Genomic DNA, 24104 nt, shown 5'->3' on the forward strand with positions numbered 1-24104 from the left:
TTCCTTTGTCATCTTATTATTTATATATTGCTATAGAATTTAGTCTCCAAAATCAGCATTTTATCAGATCTTTGACAACCAAGTCATTGTAGTTTATTAAGCTAAGTACACTGTGTAAAGAGTTCAATTCCCAGTAGTAAGGTTAAAACCACATAAGACCTAATACTAACAATAATAGCTTTATGTAGCTAAATGAGTTCCAGTAAAGTAAAACCTTAAACTGCCTCCTGGCTGACAGTTTTTTGATACTTTCCCCCCAAATTTAGCTTATAACCTTCTAAATACAGTAACAGCTACATGTTCTGTTTCTTCAAATGTGTTCCATTGCTGATCATTGATATTTTATTATTTTGCATGATATAAGAAAATGAGATACAGTATTTCAAAAAGTAAAATTTAGAAACAATGTGATATTTTGAAGAGAAGGGAAAACTCTGAATCTTCTAAAACGTTCTATAAAGTTCTATGGAGTTAAAAGTAAATTTTAGCTTTAGCATTGTAGTACTTCTGCATCATCAATGCAGGCATATATATACCAGAACAAACGTTTAGTATGTGCTTAACTAAATATTGATAGCATTTGACCTGAACATCTTTAATCCAAATAGGCAAAGTTTTACTATTCAGTTTATGTTCTCTTAGTTGTGCAATGCATCAAGTTAATTCAGAGAAGAAACAAGCCGAATAGATATTTATGACATCTTATGATGATATGTGGTTAAAATAGTTTATGGAGGGAAGACTAGATGAGTCCTTTGAGAAGGCTACAGGCCAGCCGGTGTGAAGTTAGTTTGCCCTCTTGTGGTACATTGGTGCAACAAATTAACTAGTGATGGTTGGCTGCCAGGACTTCTACTGGGTGTATAACATTGTAGCCTCCCTAGCCTTATATGTCATATGCTAAATAATAATAATTTGTGGTATATGAAATCAAATAAGAGTTAAATTGCTGTTATATTAGAAGTTCACTTTTGATACTTAATCCTAAAATTCATTGTACTAGCATGGAATGGCTGAGCAAAGAGCACATAAAAGATAAATGCAAAGGTTCCCCTTGCACATATGGGCCAGTCATTCCCGACTCTAGGAGGCAGTGCTCATGTCCGTTTCAAAGCCAAAGAGTTAGTGCTGTCACAAGACATCTCTGTGCTCATGTGGGCTACACTGAAGGTGTACGGATTGCTGTTACCTTCCCACCAATGGTGGTTCCTATTTTTCTACTTGAATTTCTTTACGTGCTTTTGAACTGCTAGGTTGGCAGAAGCTGGGACAAGTAACGGGAGCTCACTCAGTTGTGCAGCCCTAGGGATTCGAACCACAAACTGTCGACCTTTCTGATTGACAAGCTCAGCATCTTAGCCACTGAGCTAAGATCACATAACAATACTGTAAAGAGTTAAGATCACAGGGAAGTATAGTCAGATATATCTTAGGCAAATGTACTAGCACAAATGTACATTGAGTGTATGACTGCTTTTGGTATAAAAGTCAGTATTCGTTCAACATACAAGAATAAAATTAACATTTTATTCATCTGTGTATGATTTTCAGGAAATAGCAAATTAACCATAGTGGCAATACAGTTTGAGAAGTGTTGTGATAAAATTCAGAAACTATTTATTAGCATAGTGTCTCAAAATAATTTCATTGAGTTTATTGAATTTCCACTTTGCTCGCTGCTCAAATCATGGCTCATTGATACACATTTAAAAAAAATTCTCCAACTACCTGAAAAATGCTTGAGCAGAGTACATGAGGAAGATCCTCACTGATTCAACTGGCTAAAAAACAGTTTGTGGGCAATAAATAATTAGAAATGACACACTGTTGAATAATAAAAGAAAGGCTCTCACATTTGATCTGAGCTTTGGGCTAGACTGGAAAGTAGGGGGGGAAACCTTGGAAGAAGACTATTTAAATATTCTTGTTAATAAAGCTACAAGGGAGTATTCCTGAAGTCACAAGGAATTGAGTTCAACTTAGAGAATTCATTTTATTTTAGTTGGCAGGCATAATTGGCAACAATATTGTAATTCACTGAGGAATATTCTTGATTCTTGTTCAATTTTTCTTTCAAAATATTTTCTTTACCTTGCATGGGTAAAATTTAAATGATTGAAAATGTTTTTAATTAGTAGTATCACATTAAGAATAGTATAAACCATTTTAATAAGCAAGACATGTTGGCACATAAAGGATTTAGGAGATTTTGCTTTTTCTTCCATAGTTTGCAGACTGCTCGGAGTCTTGGATTTCATTTCTGGCCACTGAGATTAAACCACAGCCATGCTACAAATGGTCTCATTCTTTTCTTTTACAAAATGTGCTGCATTTTTACCATCAGAATGTACTCAGTAGTTATACATGACCTTTCAAAAGTTGACACATCTCTCAAGTAAAATACATTTGATAACCTTGCACTCATCCTCCACTTGGAATAAATAAATCATGAAATTTCACCTTGTTCCACTAAGATGATTCGATGTACAACACTGCTAACAACACTGTTCCCGAGTCAATTAGAACTTTAAGAGCTGATGTGATTTCACTTCTGCTCTCTTGATTTGTCCTTTTAAAAACCCCAAAAAGTATTGCATGAGATATTTATGAAAACCGTTCCCATGCCCCTTCAGTTTATGACCAACGTCCTAATAGGATTTGAATTAAGATCGTGATTCATAACTGCCTTAACATTCCTGCAACTACTAAAACAATATCTTATATCCCTTGGTACTACACAAGTAGTCCTCAACTTATAACCATTTGTTTACTGGCCATTCAAAGTTACAATGCATTGAAAAAAGTCCACACACTTAAGACCATTGTAGCATCCCTACGGCCACCTGATCAAAATTTGGGTTCTTGGTAACCAGCATGTATTTAGGACAGTTGCCAAGTCCTGGAGTCCTGTTATCGCCATTTGTGGCCTCCCCTGCTAGCTTCCAACAAACAAAGTGAATGGGGAGGGGGGGAGCCAGATTCACTTAATGACCGCCTGATTCTATTAACAGCTGCAATGATTCTCCATGTCAAAAAAGGTCATAAAATTGAATGCAGTTCACTTAACAATCACCTTGCTTAGCAATGAAAATACTAAGCTGAGGACCACCTGTACCTGTTGTATTATGACAGGCAGTCTACATCCCTATGCAAGTATCTTTGCTAATTCAATTTTTCATAGATACCCAAATCCATTTTCCTTTTATATTTATATTCATTTCTTCACTATATGTATTTAGTTCGAATGCATTCAAAATAGATTATATATTATTTTTATACTTATATTTTTATCATAGCTTTTAAGTATATATTTAGAGAACAATGTGGTATTATCAAATATAAACCATGTTAAAATATCAGTGGTGCATTAAAAACCTGCTTGCACTTTTAAAAAATACTGTTCAGTCTTTTATAAATATTTATAGTTGAGGGAACTCAAACGCTATAGAGTAATTGGAGAGAAAATAGAACAGTGTCACACATAAGTTACATTTTATTCCATTTTGGGTTAGTATGTGGAGTGAACTTTAACTTATTAAACTTTTGTTGAAGAAACCATGAACTTACTCAGGAAGGCAAATCTAAATTCCCATGAAAAGTATAATAAGCACTTGAGACATGAACCCCTACTTACTTTGTTGGATATTTTTAATCCATATTAATTCTGTTATCGAGTTGAAGGAAGCTGTTTTTAAAAGTAAATAATAAAGTCTATCTCATATGAAATATATAATTTAGTTATTATAATCTACATTTATAGTGTTCATATTCATTCTGAAACCATATTCTAGAATAGCAAGTGAGGTTTGCTTTTAAAAAGCTATTGTTTAAATATTAATGATTTTGTGTACTCAGAACAGAGAAGTCATCTCAAACAATTTAATGTCTCATACCAGTTTTCCTTTTGGTAATGTGTATATGAGGACAGCTATGTCAGTGATGGAGATAGGTATGCATCTGTGTGTATTCTTTTGAGGAACACAGGGTGTTAGCAGTTTTGGTGATTTAATTCTTGTCCCTTTCCAATCTGGCTTTGGGCTACTTCTGGATGGAAAGCAACAGTAGTTTTCACTGGGAAATGGACAAATAGATTTTGATTTCTGATTGATCATGTGCCATCAAGTTGTTGTAACAGAGTTAATGATCACATCAATATATTTTCTCCATGATGATTTTTCTCTGACCTAGTCTTTTGGGTTTTCCAAAAGTACACCCATTGCAACTATAACTGACTCAATTCACCTAGCTGCTTACATTTTTCCAGGGCTAGAGCCTTCTCCAGAGAATTAGACTTTTTCATAATGTGTGCAAAAAAAGATATTACAATATTCTATTGATTATGATGTCTTTCAAGGCTGTTTACCAAATTGCTATATCTTGTATAAGAATCAAGGATCTATACCAGTGTTGGGATTCAAAAACTTTTGCTACCAGTTCTGTGGACATGGCGTGGTGGGCATGGTGTGGCTTGGTGTGCATGGCAGGGGAAGGATACTATAAAATCCCCGTTCCTTCCCCACTCCAGGGGAAGGTTACTGCAAAATCCTCATTTCCTCCCACTCAGCTAGAGCTTGGGAGGCAGAGAATGGATGGGGGCGGAACCAGTCAGAGGTGGTATTTACCAGTTCTCCGAACTACTCAAAATTTCTGCTACCAGTTCTCCAGAACTGGTCAGAATCTGCTGAATACCACCTCTGGTCTACACTTAACTCACTTCATTAACTACTGGTCTTTGGTCAGTGACATGGGATTCAGACCTGGCAACAGAGACATGTTCCTGGTCCCATGTAATAAGGAATATCATCATATGAGCTGAGGTGGTGCAGTGGTTAGAGTGCAGTACTGCAGGCCACTTCAGCTGACTGCTATCTGCAGTTCAGTGGTTCAAATCTCACCAGCTCAAGGTTGACTCAGCCTTCCATCCTTCTGAGGTGGGTGAAATGAGGACCCAGACTGGGGGGGCAATATGCTGACTCTGTAAACCGCTTAGAGAGGGCTGAAAGCCCTATGAAGTGGTATATAAGTCTAACTGCTATTGCTATTGCTATTGCTATATGGGACCCAGGAAGAAAGCCTTTCCTGCTCTGGCACCCATCTTTCCAATTCCCCTTGAATTTAGATAGGGACCTGCCCTTCTGCCCTTTAAGAAGGGCCTGATGACATGACCAGGCTTTTAGAGGGTGTGTCCAAGGATATTCATGAGCATTTTCAGTGGTTAAACTGATAGGAATGTATTGTTTGCTGGCTGATTATGTTTTTAGTTTTTAATTATGATCTAATGTGGTGGTATGCTTGTTTTTATTTATATTTTATTCTTGTTTTTAGTCATTGTGAGCTGCCCAGAATCATATATGTGAGAGGGGTGGCTATACAAATTGAATAACTAAATAAATTCTGAGGATTAATTACCATTTTTATCCTGTTTAATATTTACAAAAAATCCAATAAATAAACTCCTCTATAAAAAATTTAAGAATTTTTTCTATATTGGTTGCATGATCATTACTATTTATGTTGGCATTCATCTAACAGTACCTTTCATATTCTTGCTGGCTACTGTGTTGGTTCATTCATCTCCACGGAGATTTGGCAGGAACTTGTTTTTCTTGTGGGTTTGGCATGTTTCTAAATCCTGTTGATGAAGCATTTTAGAGCCATTGAACAATTTATATGTTGGCAAGAATGAAGCAACTTGAATATTTATTTTTACTTTATAAAGTTGTAACAGTAAGACTGGAAATAAGAGTGGGATGGAAAGAGTAATTAAAATGAAATAATTAGTTTGAAACCTGTGCAATGTCATGTTTCTATAATATATTAGTTGTTGCATTATTGTATGAGTTGGAATATTTCATTCCTCATGTAACATTTACTGAAACCTCAACACTGATTATTAAAATTATATTTGATCTTTCATGAGAAATACCAAATCTCATAACATGTTGGTATCTACAAATAATTTATTGCATAATAGATGTTCTGGTGTCAGATCTGCAAAAATTGATGCACCATTTATTGTGTTATGGGGAAAGCTGAATGTCTTCTAAGATTGCAATGGGCACTAGTTTACTCTCTTGTATAACTGGATACTGGTTTCCATTGTTCCACTAAGCTGATTCCAGAAATTATTGATTAGTTTGCTCTTTTTAATTGCTAATAATGTGATATACATAGCTTATTTTTATTTAGAGATTCCTATTAAAAATTGCATGAGGCAAAGTTTAGAGTTGCCAAGGAAATAATAGCAATGTTTGAAATTTCTAAATCTTCATTTTATCTATGTTACATTGTATTACATTAGAAACAAACGAAAGTGTCAGAAATTTGTAAACATGGTCATTTGTAGTTTCCTAAAGTGTGTATCTGAAAGTGAATATTTTAGACATGATTAATAGTTCACAGTTAATAATTTAATTGTGAGCACCCAGAGTCATTTGCCAAGATGGGCATCAAACAAACAAACCAGCATTTATTATACATATGGAGCTGCAGCAGTAAAAAGCTATACTATACATCTTAACCATGTTGCATTTTACTCTCCTTTTTTCCAGTGTTGAGGGTGAAGCACCTGGAAGTGAAACTGGCACATCCCTGGATAGTTCATCTGCTTATCATCAAGGAACTATAACTCACAGTTCAGCTCTAAGTCCAGATCATTATGACCATTCTCCATATGGTCTATATTCTGTCTCCCCTGGACACCAAAGGCCCCGGAGGCCAAAGCTTCAGCACTCAACGTCAATATTAAGAAAACAAGCAGAAGAAGAAGCTATTAAAAGGTCACGGTCCCTCTCAGAAAGCTATGAACTCTCATCGGACTTGCAGGATAAACAGGTATTTGAGCTGTGTTGCTGTATTAATCAAATTTTTAAAAAAGAAATGTACTAATTATCAACTTTCTTGAGAGATTTTTTTTCATGAGCCTCTAGAATTTAGCACTTATGTGTACAGGTAGTCCTTCATTTGCAACGACAATTATGACCTAAATTTCTGTTGCTAAGCAAGGTGATTGTTAAGTGAATCACCCAGTTGCTAAGCAAATCAGTGCAGTCGTTAAATGAATCACATCTTTGTTAAGCAAATCTGGCTTTGCCCATTCACTTTGCTTATTGGAAGCCAACTGGGAAGAGTTGAAAATGGCAATCATGTGACAGCATACCCCATGCTGGATGTTGTAACCATCATAAAGTCATGCTGGTTTCCATCATCCAAATTCTAATAACATGACTGTAGGGAAACTGTGATAGTCATAAGTTAAAAGACCAGTCATAAGTCACTTTTTTCAGTGCTGTCCTCATGTCAAAAACATCAGGGTATTGTAATAATTTTAACTTGGAACTTCCCAGGTAGCACTAACATTCTGATAATTGGACATGAATGGTATTTTGCCCTTCCTGTGCTGGAAGCACCTGTTCTCCTGGCCAGTTTCTCTGGAATTTGCTGAAAGATGCTACATCATTACTGTTCCTTCCTTTTATCTCTTTTCTGAACTTCCTTTCATAAAACAGCTAACAACCGTGGAGCATAAGGAAGACCTGAGTGAGTCCAGCTATTTCACCTCTCTAGCTTCTTGGCAAACATGGTTATAGAATAGCTACCAGGAGGGAAATATTGTGTGCAACAAGAAGTTGTTGCACTGCTAGAAAGGAGAGAAGAAAAAGCCAGGATCTCCTCTTACTTGCTTCCCACTGCTTTTAAAGCCTTTTCAGCAGTGTTGCTCATCTCAGGTGGAAAACAGAGGGAAAGCCATAATCACTGTTACTTAGAGCTTTATATGCTGCAACTGTTAAGTTGTAAGACAATGCTTGCTTTGGGAAAGGAAGGCCGAGGGGAAAAATGAAAGTAGTATAATATCCTTTAGCAATTTGCTTCTAAGAGTAGGAGGGTGAGTCGTCATCTCTGGTCAAGCAGCAGAAACAAATATGTGCTTCTGCTTTGGGCTCTGTCACAGTACTCTTGTCATTTGGAGATGCAGAGAAGAAACAGATATTGTCTCTTTAACTTCCAAATTTTTTCTCACCATTCGTCCAGAAACCAGATACACAGTTAGCACTGGTATATAGCCTATTATTACTTGGTATAAAGTGCAAGTTACCCCAAAAGTCTCTTTATGTTTCAAGATGGCTATTTTACATCTACAACAGCCTTATGAGGGAAATGCACCATAGGTTGAAATTGTAATTGATTGCAAACCTCAAAATTTCCCGCTTTCCAAATCTTCCAAGTAATTATAACTGGAGAATACCAAATGGCAATTGGTTTCCTTTTTTATATGTATGAAAGAGCATATTTTTAGCCTGCTTCTCATTAAAAATAATCAGAAAATAAGCTACAGTTGCAGGAATTATAACCTCAAGAAAGGGTGATGTATCAAATTGAAAACAAAACTTTTTTTTCATCAGACAACTGCCAATATCTGTTTCTGGCAGAATTGGAAATGATTTTCAGGTATAGTTGCTGCTGCTTAAGGGGATTACATTCAGGTTTCAGATGATAGGATTCAGTTTAGATTTATGTTGTCATTCATGAAATAATGCCATACAGGTGGCATTAAAAAGCAATACAATATAGGTGGCCAAAGTGAGAGGGTTTTTAAAAAAGGATCTCTACTACCCAGTAAAGCTTTTTATTTAATATGTTTGTGGTTGATGGCATATAATAATTCTCTTCCTTTTTGATCCATGAGACTTTTGTATTATGTATGAAAAGGCTTCACTGTTGTGGTTCTCCTCTTCATGCAGCCCTTATGATGATTTGAGTTGAAACCCATGCTATGAAAGATTACATATTATAAAATACATTCTCTTTTTAGGTTGAAATGCTAGAACGAAAATATGGAGGCCGTCTCATAACTAGACATGCTGCTCGTACTATACAGACTGCTTTCCGCCAGTATCAGATGAACAAAAACTTTGAGCGGCTTAGAAGTTCTATGTCTGAAAATCGTATGTCAAGGCGCATTGTACTATCCAATATGAGAATGCAGTTTTCATTTGAAGGACCTGAGAAAGTTCACAGTTCCTACTTTGAGGGGAAGCAAGTTTCTGTTACAAATGATGGTTCAAAATTAGGAGCCCTTGTCCAGTCTGGATGTAATGATCTTGCTGAATCGGCTACAATGAAATCTCCAGCAGCTTCCACGGACTTTGCTGATGCCATAACAGAATTAGAGGATGCTTTTTCAAGACAAGTAAAATCTCTTGCAGAGTCCATTGATGATGCATTAAACTGTCGTAGTTTACATTCTGATGAGGTACAGATACCTGACCAAGTCAGAAGTCGTGAAATAGAAAGAGATAGCTGTGGTCCATCTAAATCAACGAGCCATAATGTTGATCATAGGAAACTTGATGAAATGACTGCTTCCTACAGTGATGTTACATTATATATCGATGAGGAAGAATTATCCCCACCACTTCCCCTTTCTCATCCTATAGAAAGACCATCGAGCACAGAGTCTGACTTGAGACTTAGATCAATAAACCCTTCTCAAGAATACTGGTCTATGACACATAAAGACCATAAAATAGACACCGACACAAGTTGTAGGAGTACCCCTTCATTGGAATCCCAAGAACAGAGAATGAGGATGGATCATCTTCCTTTGCTAACCATAGAACCACCAAGTGACAGTTCAGTCGATTTAAGTGACCGTTCTGAAAGAGGATCACTGAAGAGGCAAAATGCATATGATCGGGGAATTAGTAGTCAGCAAGGTAGCCCAAAACACATATCACATGGCCTCCCTAGCAAAGTAATATCCCGAGAAGATCCAGAAACTAGGCATAGACCAAGGCCTATTGACAGCCACTTGGCTATTAACGGTACAGCAAACAGGCAAAGCAAATCTGAATCTGATTATTCTGATGGAGATAATGATAGCATCAACAGCACTTCCAATTCTAACGACACAATAAACTGCAGTTCAGAATCATCCTCTCGAGACAGCTTACGGGAACAAACTTTGAGCAAGCAAACATACCACAAAGAAACTCGTAATAGTTGGGATTCGCCTGCCTTCAGTAATGATATAATCAGGAAACGTCATTATAGAATTGGACTGAACCTTTTTAATAAGTGAGTACAGTGCTTTTTGCTTTTTTATGAAATGGTATTTACTTGATGCCTTTGGGTTCTTATATATAGCAAGAAGTAATTTATCTCTACAATGATGACTAAATTGCCTTGTTATTCTTGTATCATTTTTCATAATTTCGTGGTGTATTTTCCTTGTGTTTTCCTTTCTATCAATTTCAGAAGAAATTAAATGTTGAAAGCATATTTTAAAAACTCAAGTAGACAATGCAAAAATAGAAAATCAATTACAGAAGGGGCCACATTCTCAATGTTCATCTTTTTTTATTCTAATCCAGCTGTGATGTTCTATGTGCCATCTAAAGAACAGACAAAAATAATTAACAATTATTACAGTTATTTGTGCTGGCCAAAGACTAGGATTAAGATTAGGGATACTTTCAAAATGCAATATGCATTTATAAATAGCTGCAATATTTTTATGTTGTTTTTTTCATCTCTAAGACTGTCATCTTATACAGCTGACACTTCTGATTACTATTGTTTAAATTACACTACATATATAATAAAACTTTGTCTCTTCATTTTAATCAATGTTTTCAAATCAGTTTAATTTAAAATAGTTCTATACTCTGATTGGAAGGAAATTAAAATAATAACAAAGACCTTAATATCTACTTTTTTTTAAAAAAAATCTATACATTGTGAAATGTTTTATATATTACCAAGCTTTAAAATGCTCTATAATATAGATAGTCCTTGACTTACAACCACAATTGAACCTTGAATTTTGGTTGAGTCATTGTGGTCATTAAGCAGGTGATCATGTCACCTGGCTCAATTTTATGACCGCATCCTGGCTTTCCCAGGCACTGTCAATAAACAGCTGCACTGGTCCATTAAGCAGAGTGCGGGGGGGTGGGGGGACTCCCTTGGAGGCCTGGCACAAATCTGCTTCAATCTCTTAGGAATGTGGGCTTGATGATTTTAACCCACGAAAGTTAAGCCAAACTTTCTCTGTAAAACCATTGAGCTTCTGAGGTGCACCCAGCCTTGCCCTGTGTGAAGAAGAAAGAAAAGAAATGTTAAAGGCAGCCAAACATTTTCTTTTGGAATTGAGGGTGCTCTGTGAAGCCCTAGGAGACATGTGTTCTTTGCAGAGCCTTTAGAAAATGAGGACAGCTCTCTTTTTCTTTTCTTTTTTTTTCACCTTGAAGCCAGCTCCAAGATGAAGGTCAGCTGGTGTGTGGGATACAGGATGGTCAGGGTGGCTGTGCTGGCATTTCCCAGGCATTTGGCACGATGAGGAAGTAGTTGCTTCTCACTCCAGTACACCCTTGATGTCTCCTGGATGTTTGGAATTTCCCACAGGCAGCTGTTTTGTAATCCACTGTGGAGTCTTTCTGAATGTTCAGTCCTTCATTGGAGGGGTTTTTGGTTGCTTTATACTGCCAGTTGGGAGTTCCCTGGTTTTTCAAGGCATAGATGGAGTGGGGGGGGGGGATAGGCAGGTCTGGGAGTTACAGCAACTCCTGGACCAGTCATAAGCACAGGTTGGGCACAGGTTTTAAATTTCTTTGTTCAGCACCATTGTAATTTTGGTCACTGAACAAATTGTCATTAAGTGAGGATTAGTGTAGTAAGATATTTGTGAGAATTGGTTTTTCTTTTCTTGACTGTTAATTAAGGTGCTCTGTCAGTTAAATAAAATCCTAAACTGCTATTAAAAATTCACATTTTAAAAAAAATATCTTCATATAGTTAACACTGAAATCCTTAATGTATATTAGGATATATGTATACTAATCTTGATGTAATACTCATTTTAATAAATTATCCCAAAGATTGAATGGGAGTTTTGTCCACTGAGTTATATCCACTGAGATTACATCTATTCATTTAGATATATTTACAGTAATTCACAATGCTGTGATAAACAAGGATGTTATAGAAACTATACAAATTGTAATTCTTAATCTCCAACAATAATCAGCAGATATAATTCATCCCAAAGGAAAATTAGACTTATTGTATAGCCAGAATATAGCCATTTTACTGTATAACATAAACAATCTTGGCTAATGACTTTACATAATTGTTAAGGATTATTAAAGATAAGTCATGTCAAAATATATGGACTAATATTCAGTGTGAAATGCCACTACAGCTTTAACATTTGATAATGTCTGGTGGAAGAAACCAGTGGTTGAAGAACCAAATTGAAAATTAAATGAAAAAAGAAACCCACAACTGGGTCCCACAATGTAATTTAAATAGCATATTTTTTGGAGTAGAAGACACTCTGGCGTATAAGATGCACCTTAGTTTTTGGGTAGGAAAATAATAATAAGAAAAATTCTGCCTCTGCCTACCAGCTTCCATGGTATTTAGCTGACACATGGTAAAAAGGTCAAACAATGAATAGGCATAGCAACTAAGTCAGCCAATGTGGGCTATTTGAAGCAGGAAGGAGACAGGTTTAGCTGAGACCTGAAAGTGAAACTGCTTGTGTTTTGCTTGGATTTACTGCTACTTTGAGAAGCCTGCTTTTAAAAATGTGTTGTATATTATTATTATTTTGAGTCCTGCTGAATCAGTTACTGTGCTTTCTGAATGGGATTGCTGCTGCAGAATCTGACCAGCCAGGTCAGCTTCAGCACTTATTGCAGCTTGATTCAGCACAGCTGATTGGTGGGTGGGAGAGACTGCTGGAATACCCCCAATCAGGTGTTCCAGGCTACAGGGTTTGCCACAGACCATTGCTGCCTCCATGCTTCGCATTTTTGGCCTCTGGTGGGAGTGGGTGGGGCTACATTCAGTGTATAAGACACACCCAAATTTTAACCCTCTTTTTTGGGGGGAAAGGTGCATCTTATACTCCGAAAAATATGGTACTTAACAGATGACTCAATTGGTAATAACTGTAACCTCAGGATAAACATATCAAAAAACAACAACAACAACAATATCTTAACACATTTCATAAATTCACTCAGGTCTATATCAAACATCTTTTTAGTTTAACAACATCAGAAGATCCGATTCATCCACAGCTATATCCATAATATTGACCACCAGACGAATGATATAAGACGCTTATCTATTTTTTAAAATCCATATTGAAATGGGTGTATTACAGATGGTATTATGTTTTATAACCTCCTAGCTAATGTTGGTGTTTATATTTTAGCTTCCATATTAAGGAGAGATGTTGGTCTGTAGCTAGAATATCTTGCAAAGTCTATCTTAATCTTTGGAATTATTATGATATAAACCTCATGATACAATTAATTGCAGAGAGATTATTCTATTTCATTCAAGACTCACAACTTGGTTAAATAAATATTGTTTTGAATTATTCTAATATAAGATTTCCCTTCTCTGTCTTAAACTCTGTAGATCTTCATGTAATCCTGTGTTTGCTGATTTATTTTGTTTTTACATCAGTACAGAATCAATATTCATTAGTACACCTATTTTGTAGTCTCACAAGAAAATGTTCGTACAGATAAATAAGGAGAACCTATGAGGAATTATCAAGTGTTCTATCACTTGGCGGCTTAACAGTGTGAGATTGTTAATGAGTATTATATCCTAAAATAATGAGTATTATATCCTCCATTAAAGAAGGGTTGACATTCATAAACTGTTAGAATTGTTTTGCTCAATTGATAAGCAAAAGAAAGCATGTTTTTTTTTGTTAATGTCAAGGGAATTTTGAAAAAAAACTAGACTAAGTAATTCTTTGCTGCTTCATGAGACATTTTAGCTCACTTTTTCCAATTCAGCTTTTTTGTATAGTTGGTTTCCTCATTTTTCCAACTAATGCTGAATAATATATATTCCAGGAATAGGGCAGGCAAATATGAATTCAAAAGATGCAGTTTGGTGAATCACAGTGGAAAGTTTGGACTTCACATATTTATTTATATACTTTACCTTATGAAATACTTTTTTAAACAATTGACTAATCATTTGCATTCTATAGCACCAAGGTCTTGGGGGGAAATCCCAACCACTGCTGACTTACATATTTTTGACCCATGCTGCACAAAATTAAAGTGGGATAAGCAATTGAGCAGCCTGCACCTTCCTCTCTGAATATTTCCTCAGAGAAATGATATAGAAAGAAACCATTTATGTAGTTTGCTATAATAAATAATCTAATGAGCTCCAAATCTCAGGGCTGCATTCTAATTTTTAGTTGGTGTGCAGGAATGAATACCATCCTAAATTGATTAGGGTATGAAGAAAGCAAACAATTACAATACTGTATGAAACAATGTATTATTCTGTACAGCTGCATATATGAATGTACATATGTTTAAACCTTCCATAATACAATTTTTGCTCACTAATTGATAAGCTTAAGCTTTAAACATAATTTTGACATTGATTAACATGGTTACAAATTTGAGATGTTATAATCTGTTTATTTTGAGCTGAATATTTTTGTTCCTGTGTGTTCCAATACTGCCTCTTTCTATAGTAAAGTTGTGCAGTGCTTCAAATACAAAAAATACAAAAAAATGTTCTTTAGACTATGTAGTGCATAAATGTATTACTTGCGTCTTAACTTTTTAAAGTAACACTAAATTAATTAGACTTCACTATAAATGTACTTGTGCTTTGGGGTAGGTAGATTTTTTATTTACTTATACATCCTTACAGTTAATATAAAACATTTTTATTGTTTTTCACTTAATTTTTCCTTGAATAAGGTATATTATTTTTTTAAGATGCTTACTGGAGAAAAGGAAATTAATACTATCTCAATAGCCAAGCTAACATTGTCATTAAAATCTATGATACAGACATCCAGACTATCCCATCCCTATTTCCTGGTATTATTTAATCCTCCCCCCTCCCCCAATAGAATTACCAAGTGTGTTTTGTAGATTCAGTAAAATGCATTTGTTCTTTTTGTCTCAAAAGCTCAAAAACGTCTTTGAAAGCTTTAGCAGATTTCCAGTAAAAAAAGTTCCTGATAACTCTTTTATGGTTTGATAGTTACATATCTCCTTTAAGCATTGAAACATCAATCTGCTTCATTTGAAAGTCCAGTACATCTTCTGCATCCTTTTCATTACTTGTCACATTTATATACACATTCAGATTAATTTCAAACTTATCGAGAATATCTTGTTCTTCTTTCATTACAATCTAACCTTAACTGTCAATCTAGCCATCATTTTCTGACAATTTCAAAGACCTTATGTCATAAATTCTTCATAGTTTTTCACCAAGCAACTCACTGCTAGAATATTTTCTTCCATTTTTTAAATCCTCTAGTTTCCTTTAATATCCAACTGTTAAAATACCATTATCTTGTTTTGACTAATGAAAGGGCAAACAATGCAACATTCTCACACACAAAAATCTTCCAAAGATGTAAAATTGTGATTTCAAGTCCATCTGAACCCTTAATCCATAATTCAGGTTTCTGAAATCCATACTCTAAGCACTCTTTTGCTGTTTAATACATAAAGTAATATTTTTTCAAAAACTCTTAAAACCGTACTGTTTCCCTGAAAATAAGACCTTCCCAGATAATAAGGCCAATCAGATTTTGAGCGTATGCGCTAAAATAAGCCCTTCCCCAAAATAAGTCCTCCCCTTTCCCCAAAATAAGCCCTCCCCGAAAATATTGCAACACAGCAGCAATCATGAGGTGGCCACCCTCGCCGCCTCCTTCACCTCAAAAATAATAAGACCTTCCCGAAAATAAGGCCAAACACTTATTTTGGGGGTTAAAAGAAAATAAGACCCTGTCTTATTTTGAGGGAAACCACATTATTTAAAAATGCTTTCTCTAAGTAAATGCTAACAATCTAGCAAATGCAGTATAACATGCTGTTCTGAAAGATCTTAATCTTTCTAAACAATTTGAAAAAAAGCACAAATCCAATGTATTAATGTTTGGTTGAGTTTAACGTCCCTAAAAAAGCCTGCATTGATGCCTGAGCAAAGATGGCTCCACTCTCATCTTCTCAACTCATAAGATAATGTAAAACAGGAATTACTGCAGTTTATTCTTGAGGAGCAGTGTACACTGTCTTATGGGTTCCCTGAAGATCTCCTCTTACTCCAGTGAGATATTGGTGGCTTGGATTCTGGATCAAGTGGTTTTCTCAATCATAACACTGCCCCATTACTAATATGTGTAGTTTGCCATAGCCTCAACTGGAAGTCCAAGCCATCCCATTTTCAAAGAACCTGAAAATATGGCTGTTCAGAAAAGCATTTCTGATATTGAAGATATTGCTGTCTTCAAATGGAAAACACATTTGGGCCTTGCTGTTTATATTTTTTATTTTTATATATTAATTAGATGTTATTACAAAGTCAACATATAAGCCAAATAAATAAATAAAATCATTTTATTTATATCTGCATTACATATTACTCCATAACAGCAGTATAAGTAGCAATACTTTTTTTTTACACTGAAATAATCAAAAATCATAAAAAGGAATAAGGTATTTTTAGGCTACAGATGGATTCCAGCTATAGATTGATTGATGGAAAGACATGCTCCTTTTTTGAGTGCCAAAGTCAGAGCCTCTTTTACAACCATGTAAAGAAAGTATATAAATATTCCCATATATTGAAAAAGTCAATTTCATTGAGAAACCTCTGGAAACTGAAATTAACATTCCTACCCTATCAGGCCCATGCTTTTCTCATATGAAACATTTTAGGCAAATTATTTGCTCAAAGAGATATCTGGGTTACGATTCAGAAAAATGTCACCATCTCAATGCCTTCATTAGTGACCAGGATTGTGAAATGCTAACCAGAAAAAAGGAGATTGATGGCTTGCACAGTTTGCAATTGTTAGATTAACAGATTTAATGTGTTACTGCATTTCTTGTTCTTTGGAATTCAGCATAGCTGGACTTCCGTAAGAAAAAAAGAAACAGATGCTTTTCAGTTATTTAGAAAATCACTTTAGAAATAAGGAACAAAAAGCAAGAGGCAAACAGTAATATTATCCCAATGAGATAAACAGCGAATAAAAGCAAGAGAAATATAATCAATATATTGAATCTAAAACACTGTATGTATAATCAGAGTAAACAGTTGCTAACCATAGCCCTTAAACATGCATATAACTAAGTGAAAAAAACTATTGACTGTACAATACTTTGTGCAATGAGTTGTGTCAGCTTCTCTGACTTTGTATATTACAGTAACTCATGATTACAAATTTCTAAGACAGATTTTTACTAATTCCATGTACCTGGGGTGTCAATCTTCCTATTTGATTATAGTAAGAAAGGGTGATGATTATCTTCTTTTGTTTCTTTGCCCATGCAGATCTTGACAGAACTTACATACTTTAAAGGAGGATTACATTTTAAGACCATCTTCCACATCTTAGGCCAATGATGGCGAACCTTTTTTGGCTCACGTGTCATAAGGGGGGAGCGCAGGGGGGTCATGTGTGGGCGTGCCATACCCATAATGCAACACCCAACCCCCCCCCAGTGTGCATGCGCGCATGAGAGGCACGACCTCCATTTTTTGCATGCTTTTTTACCCTCCCCAGGCTCCAGAGGCTCCCCCACCCACCCCCGGAGGCCCTCCGGAGGCTTCAGAGATCTTCAGGAGGCTTCCCTGAAGTCTCCAGAGGGCAAAAAAATGACCCTACCAGCAAACCAGAAGTCCGGTTTGCTCGTAGGGCTGGTTTAAGCCCTCCAGAAGCTTCAGGGAAGCCTCCTGAAGGTTCCTGAAGCCTCCGGAGGGCTTAAACCGACTCTTCGAGCAAACCAGAAGTCCGTTCCTGAACTCCCGGTTTGCCCATAGGGCCATTTTTTGCGCTCCAGAGGCTTCAGGGAAGCTCCTGAAGCCTCCGGAGGGAATCTGTGGGACGGGAGCTCTTTTCACCCTCCCCAGGCTCTTATAAAACCTCTGGAGCCTGGGGAGGGCAAAAAAACGGCTTTAAAAAAGGCTGAACTCAGCTGAGCATCACGCACATGCACACTGGCCAGCTGACAGGACGATTCCTCGTGTGCCCTGACAAATGGCTCCGTGTGCCACCTGTGGCACACGTGCCATAGGTTCACCATCCCAGTGTTAGGCACTCTCCAAAACTGTGAATTTGTATTCCAAAATTTTTAGCAATAGCACTTTGATAAAGCAATTCAGTGAGACTTCGGATAGCTTTTTACAGTACCAGTCATAATGGCTATGTGTTAATTCTAGTACTAGAACTAGTGTAGCTTCCAGTATCATTGCTGGGATAGAAAAGTTGTAGTCACATCCTGGTTATGGTTGTCTGTATTATAGTAATAATATATACCAGTATGGTACTGTCATTACCAGCTTATGTATGATTATTTTATGGATTGACAAATCTAATTGAGATACATCCTTGTGCAACTTTTTTCCTCCCAAATTATCTGAAACCTGGAAAAAACACTGTATGAGATTTAAGCAATCTTGCCTAGAAATCACTTGGGTAAGAAAACTCACAAAACCTTATGCCAGTGAGTCATGACCTACTACAAGAGTTTGGCATTTTTGTTCAAGTTTTCATGAGAAATGATTATTTTTGGGAAATTTTAGCAATTTAAAAAACTGTATTTTTGATATTGGCTCTAATTTAATTCTAAGGAGCACTATAGCAATAGCAATAGCAGTTAGACTTATATACCACTTCATACAGCTTTCAGCCCTCTCTTAGCGGTTTACAGAGTCAGCATATTGCCCCCAACAACAATCCGGGTTCTCATTTTACCCACCTCGGAAGGATGGAAGGCTGAGTCAACCCTGAGCTGGTGAGATTTGAACAGCCGAACTGCAGAACTGCAGTCAGCTGAAGTAGCCTGCAGTGCTGCATTTAACCACTGCGCCACCTCGGCTCTCTAAACACCATTATGGGTGTTGCCCAACATTGATTATTAGTACCATGACTTTGGAGTTGTCAAGCTTCGGTTCATAAAGAAAAATTTTATTTAACATCCCCCCATACCAAAAGGAAAAGTGTGGAGAGGGGAGACTGAACTGTTGTTCGACCTAGCTATATGTTGCTTCAATAAAATATTTTCAGCTGAATAAGATTTAATAATAACACATGGACTACATTTTCAATTGAGAAGCAGCAAGTAGAAAAAAAGCTGTTTTTCCTCGTTTTCTTTATAAGCCTTACTTATTCCATCATTCAGACATTTCTGCATTTCAGGAGTTTAAAAAACAGCCTTGTTTTTGTCAAGTGGAGGAAATGTTAATACAGTCTGCCTTACATACCTGTCATCCTGTTTTAAAGTTGTACAAATAGTCTTCGGGCCTTTTCTCTTTCTTCTCCATGATTCCCATATCATTGAACATCTGACACCCCCAGAGGACTGCTGAGAAACTATTATTTTAAATATCTCACAGTGCCATGGAACTATAATACCTGAATCCCTCTATTAAGTTTAGATTCCCAGCTGCTCACTGCTACTGCTGCTAACTGGCACAGCTCATGGACACTGGAGGGGGCTCAACAAATGGCTTTTTGCTGAGGTTCCCTACAATTTTATAAGCTACCCTTATTATTTGCAACTCAGTGCTCAGAAAAATGGGAATCAGAGAACATCTCATTATTCTCATCAGAAACTTGTATAGAGGTCAGACAGCCACAGTACACAGTACATGGTGAAAAAGACTGACTCCATTTTGGCAAAGGAGTAAGATAAAACTCTATACTCACTAAGATGTTGACATTGCCTTGATAGCTGAAAATGCAAAGATTCTACAAGCCCTAGTAATAAAAATCAAGACATACAGTGAAAAATGGGTCTAAAATTAAATATACAGATGAACAAACTAATGACAAGAATAATCAGCCGGATAAATGAAAATGAAGATATTGTAAAAGATATTGGTGGAAAATTTCTGTCTTTTAGGATCAACCATCGACAGTAAAGAACAACCAATCAAGACATACACTACAGACTAGTTAGTACTTGGTAGAGCAGCCATGAAAGCCTTGAAAAAGATATTGAAATGCATGATGTATCTCTACAAATAACATAATTGTGTAAGCCATGGTATTCCCTGTGACATTGAGTATGACATTGTTATGGAAGTGAAAGTTGGACTTTGAAGAAGCAAGATAGAATTTTTTTTGACACTTCTGATCTTTGGTGTTGGAGAAGGAGCCATAGAATACCATATTTAGACAAGAAAACAAACCAATGGATCATAAATGATTTAACAAAAATTCTCATAGGAGGCAGAAATGTCTAGGCTCAAATTATCCTATATTATGCAAGGGTCTAGCTCCCTGAAGAAGGTTCTAATGCTGGGAAAGTTTGAAGGAAAGAGAAGAAGAGGATGACCAACAGTGGTGAAGAGACTCAGTTACAGTAGATGTGTCTTTCGAAGACTGAAGGACCCACTTAGGGACAGATCATAATGGAGGAATGATCACACTGTCAATGTGATCCCGAAGACTCTACAAGATCTTACTAGCACATAATCAATATTATTTGCAGCAGTAGATAAAAGTAACAACTCCTTGTCATGCTCAATTCCTGGTAATATGTTGACTCTGCACAAAATGGATGTGTTTTGCTGTGGCCTTTTTCTGGTACTCCCACCAGTAGATAAAATGTCTTAATTCTTTCACTTAAAGCTTTTAGTTTTAGTGGGGAACAGCATTATATTCTTCGGATTCTGTGTTGTTCAGTTATGATGAGGTTAGCGGATTATGCTCTGTCTGTGTCTCTTTAAAATAGAATGGATAACAGATCATATGAATGATAATCTGTCGCAATCTACATATCTTCATTTCATAAATCAAAGGTGTTTTTGTCTCATAAATGTTGATGCAAATTATGTTCTTTTTTATTTCATTTGAAATTGAACCATGCTACCTCCATCATATAGCATAATATACAATGTTATTTACATACATCGTGATGGGTCGGATATGACTTCGCAACTAACAACAATATTTAGCTAATCGTATACACTACCCCAAATTTTAAAACCTTGGATCTTATAAATCAATTGTCTTACATTTACATATTGAAAAAGATATTATAAAATATATATTTTAAAATGATATAACTAATTTGTTTATCAATAATACTGATCATAGTAATAACATATCACTAATAAGGTATTATAGGAAGAGACCCATATTAGTTTATAATAGCCAAAACTTTGAAGGAGTCTGGTGGCCATATTTCAAGTAATACATTTTATTTTTTAAAAATCAGCTTTCATAAGCTGCAGTTCTCCAGCTAAAATCCTCTTTTGCCCAATTGACAAACCATTAAGTATCTTTCTTCATAAAAGTAAAGACATTCATGCAGCAAGTCATTTATGATTAGATGATTTATGGTAATATTGAACATGAAGATTGAACATTCTTTCCATTTTATTTAAAGTATCCAATTTTAAAGGAAAAATGAGCACTAAGCTGCAATTTTAATTCCTTTGTTTCAGTTCCTAAGATACATTCACTTCTAATTAGATCCAGAAATGATTTTTTTTGTATTGCTGCATAATGCAATGTCTGAAACATGTTTCCATTTTTTGAATTTACATTATACATATATACTGTGTGATAGTAATAAACATAATTCATGGCATATAATGGAATAATATTCTTCTGCAGTCTCTTATAGTGACTAATAATCAGACTAATCAAAACCAAAGGCAGTCTTTTCTTAAAGGGTGTGTACAAATCCCTGCCAGAACCTTTTGTTTTCTGTTTTCTGAATGGGATGTTTCCATATGCAGAACTAGACCTTAAATTTTAGCAAGTGCGAAACAAATAAAATAGATGTGATGCTAAATTTCTAGAACTGAATCAAAACCAACTGGCATATAGGTTATGCATAACCCAATTTTTATTTACAATTATTTAGATAGTGGAAATCTAATGGTGGAAAAATCTTATCCGTGTGGGTGCTAAAATGAACACTTGAATAGAAAATAAATACTTGGGCTTAGCATGTGCACTGTTCCTCAGTTCTTTATATTTTCCATTCATCCTGATGATGGATTTTGGTATACTAGTAAAAGTCATCTTATTCCAAAAATAATATTGCAAAACATAATAGGGTAGTACTGATAGAAGAATTCTGAGTTCAAATCAGCTGAGTATGAGTCTCCCTTTGGATAATTTTTCCGGTTCACTGTCTCTACCATAAAGGGTATCTCTTTATACACAATGGTATTAAAAGAGAAAATAGTGCTACAGTTGAGTTTGATCTACAGATCTGTATAAATGGTGATCATATTATTTATTGCTAGGATGTATAAACCTTTGTTAAACATTGAAATAGAAGACAAGCAAGTTAAAGATTGTATATAAAATGGGCAAAAAATATTTCAGATATAATACAGAGTTGCTCCAATGGAATATAGTACATAAAGAAAGGATTGCAATTTATATTGAATTATAATTGTAAAGATATTTTTTATAAAATGATATATTGTTGGTACATAATACCGAATAAAATGTCAAAAATATGTCAGGGAATTTCAAATATCAGTATTTATTGGAAATGTACTCAGGCCTGAGAGAACTGAGATGATTATTTTCATCTTTGGTGCACATGACCCAAAGCTAGAAAATATTAGGACCAAGTATGTACTTTGATGCAGAAGATTTTAAAAAGTTAATGTACAATTGAAGTCAGGGGCTTTTCTTTTGGAATGGACATACAAATGGAAACATCTTACAGAATTTTGTTTTTATATATTATAACAACAAAAAGACATGTTCAAAGATGTAAGGATTTTCAATTACCTACAATGGATAAATGAATGATGAAGCTGGTAGAATTGGAGGAGATGGTGAAATTGAAAGCTTGATGAAAAAGAAGACTTTGACAAATGTTATTTCTACTTGAAAACAAGTTTTGAAATTTTTGCCAGAAACTGAAAGGAATGAAGATTAGAATTCTGTGGGTTTAGGGAAACAATGTAGATGAATATTAGTGTTTGAATAAGAGTTGCATCTATTTTTTAACTTATATCTGTACTAAAAATCTCAAAAGTCGTTCTTTTCTTTCTTTCTTGCACTTTCACCCTTTTACTTTTCTGAGCTTTTTCTTTTTTTAATTTTTGTTTCTTTATATTTTAACTTTGTATTTTTTAATTAAATAAATATATATAGAAAAATAATTAAAAGAAAAGTGTTTATTTTGTAGCAAGACTATTTTGTAGTCTTGTTCTTACTTGTAATTGTTGATTATATACATAGCATTTTTTATTTAATTATTCATGTTAATTAAATATTTATGTACAGATGAGATGTACCATATTTTTTGTAGTATAAGACGTACCTTTTTGCCCCTGAAAATTTGGGTGCATTTTATACACCAAATGTAGCCCCACACACTCCCACCAGAGGCCACAAACACAAGGCATGGAGGCAGCGATGGTCTATGGCAATCCCTGCAGCCTGGAACAGCTGATTGAGCTGTGCTGAATCAGACTGCAATAAGTGCTGAAGCTGACCTGGCTGGTCAGATTCTGCAGCAGCAATCACATTCAGAAAGCACAGTAACTGATTCAGCAGGACTCAAAATTATAATAATATACAACACATTTTCAAAAGCAGGTTTTCCAAGATAGCAGTTAATACAAGCAAAATACAAGCAGTTTCACTTTCAGTTCTCATCTAAGCCAGGCTCCTTCCTGTCTCTCACAGCAAATTTCAGAGACCAAATAGCCCTCATTGGCTGATTTAGTTGCTATGCCTATTCATTGGCTGACCTTGTTGCCATGTGTCAGCTGAATACCATGGATGCTGGTAGGCAGAGGCAGAATTTTTTTTCTTCTTATTTTCCTCCCCCAAACTAAGGTGTGTCTTATATTCCAGACAGTCTTATACTCTGAAAAATATGGTGAACAATTTAGAATTAATAGTTTTTTATATAATTTAGGGAATATGAATATTTCAGAACTTTACAAATTTACATAAGATCACAACTTGCTTTTATGATATAATGTTTGCTGAAGTTATTATAATAATTTCAAGGTGAAGCATGCATTTAATGTATAATACTAAATAACTGGTAACACAGATACCCTTTAAAGCCTTCTATGCTCCCTTTATA

The 24104-nt window shown here is 35.5% G+C and overlaps 1 protein-coding gene across 13 annotated transcripts in view; it reads left to right on the forward strand.

Annotated features, from left to right (window-relative positions):
- The window catches only part of IQSEC1 (IQ motif and Sec7 domain ArfGEF 1), a 307267-nt gene that overhangs the window by 245496 nt on the left and 37667 nt on the right, over nt 1–24104 (forward strand). For all 13 annotated transcript variants that reach the window (XM_087709086.1, XM_087709092.1, XM_087709094.1 and 10 more), the window contains 2 exons: nt 6552–6834; nt 8813–10077. In XM_087709086.1, the coding sequence (XP_087565212.1) occupies nt 6552–6834; nt 8813–10077 (1548 nt within the window). The remainder of the gene's footprint in view (nt 1–6551; nt 6835–8812; nt 10078–24104) is intronic.

This window comes from Thamnophis sirtalis, unplaced genomic scaffold (genome assembly GCF_051295495.1).
Source record: "Thamnophis sirtalis isolate CommonGarterSnake01/CBP01778 unplaced genomic scaffold, rThaSir2_p1.2 scaffold_3, whole genome shotgun sequence".
Classification (NCBI taxonomy): Eukaryota; Metazoa; Chordata; class Lepidosauria; order Squamata; family Natricidae; genus Thamnophis; species Thamnophis sirtalis.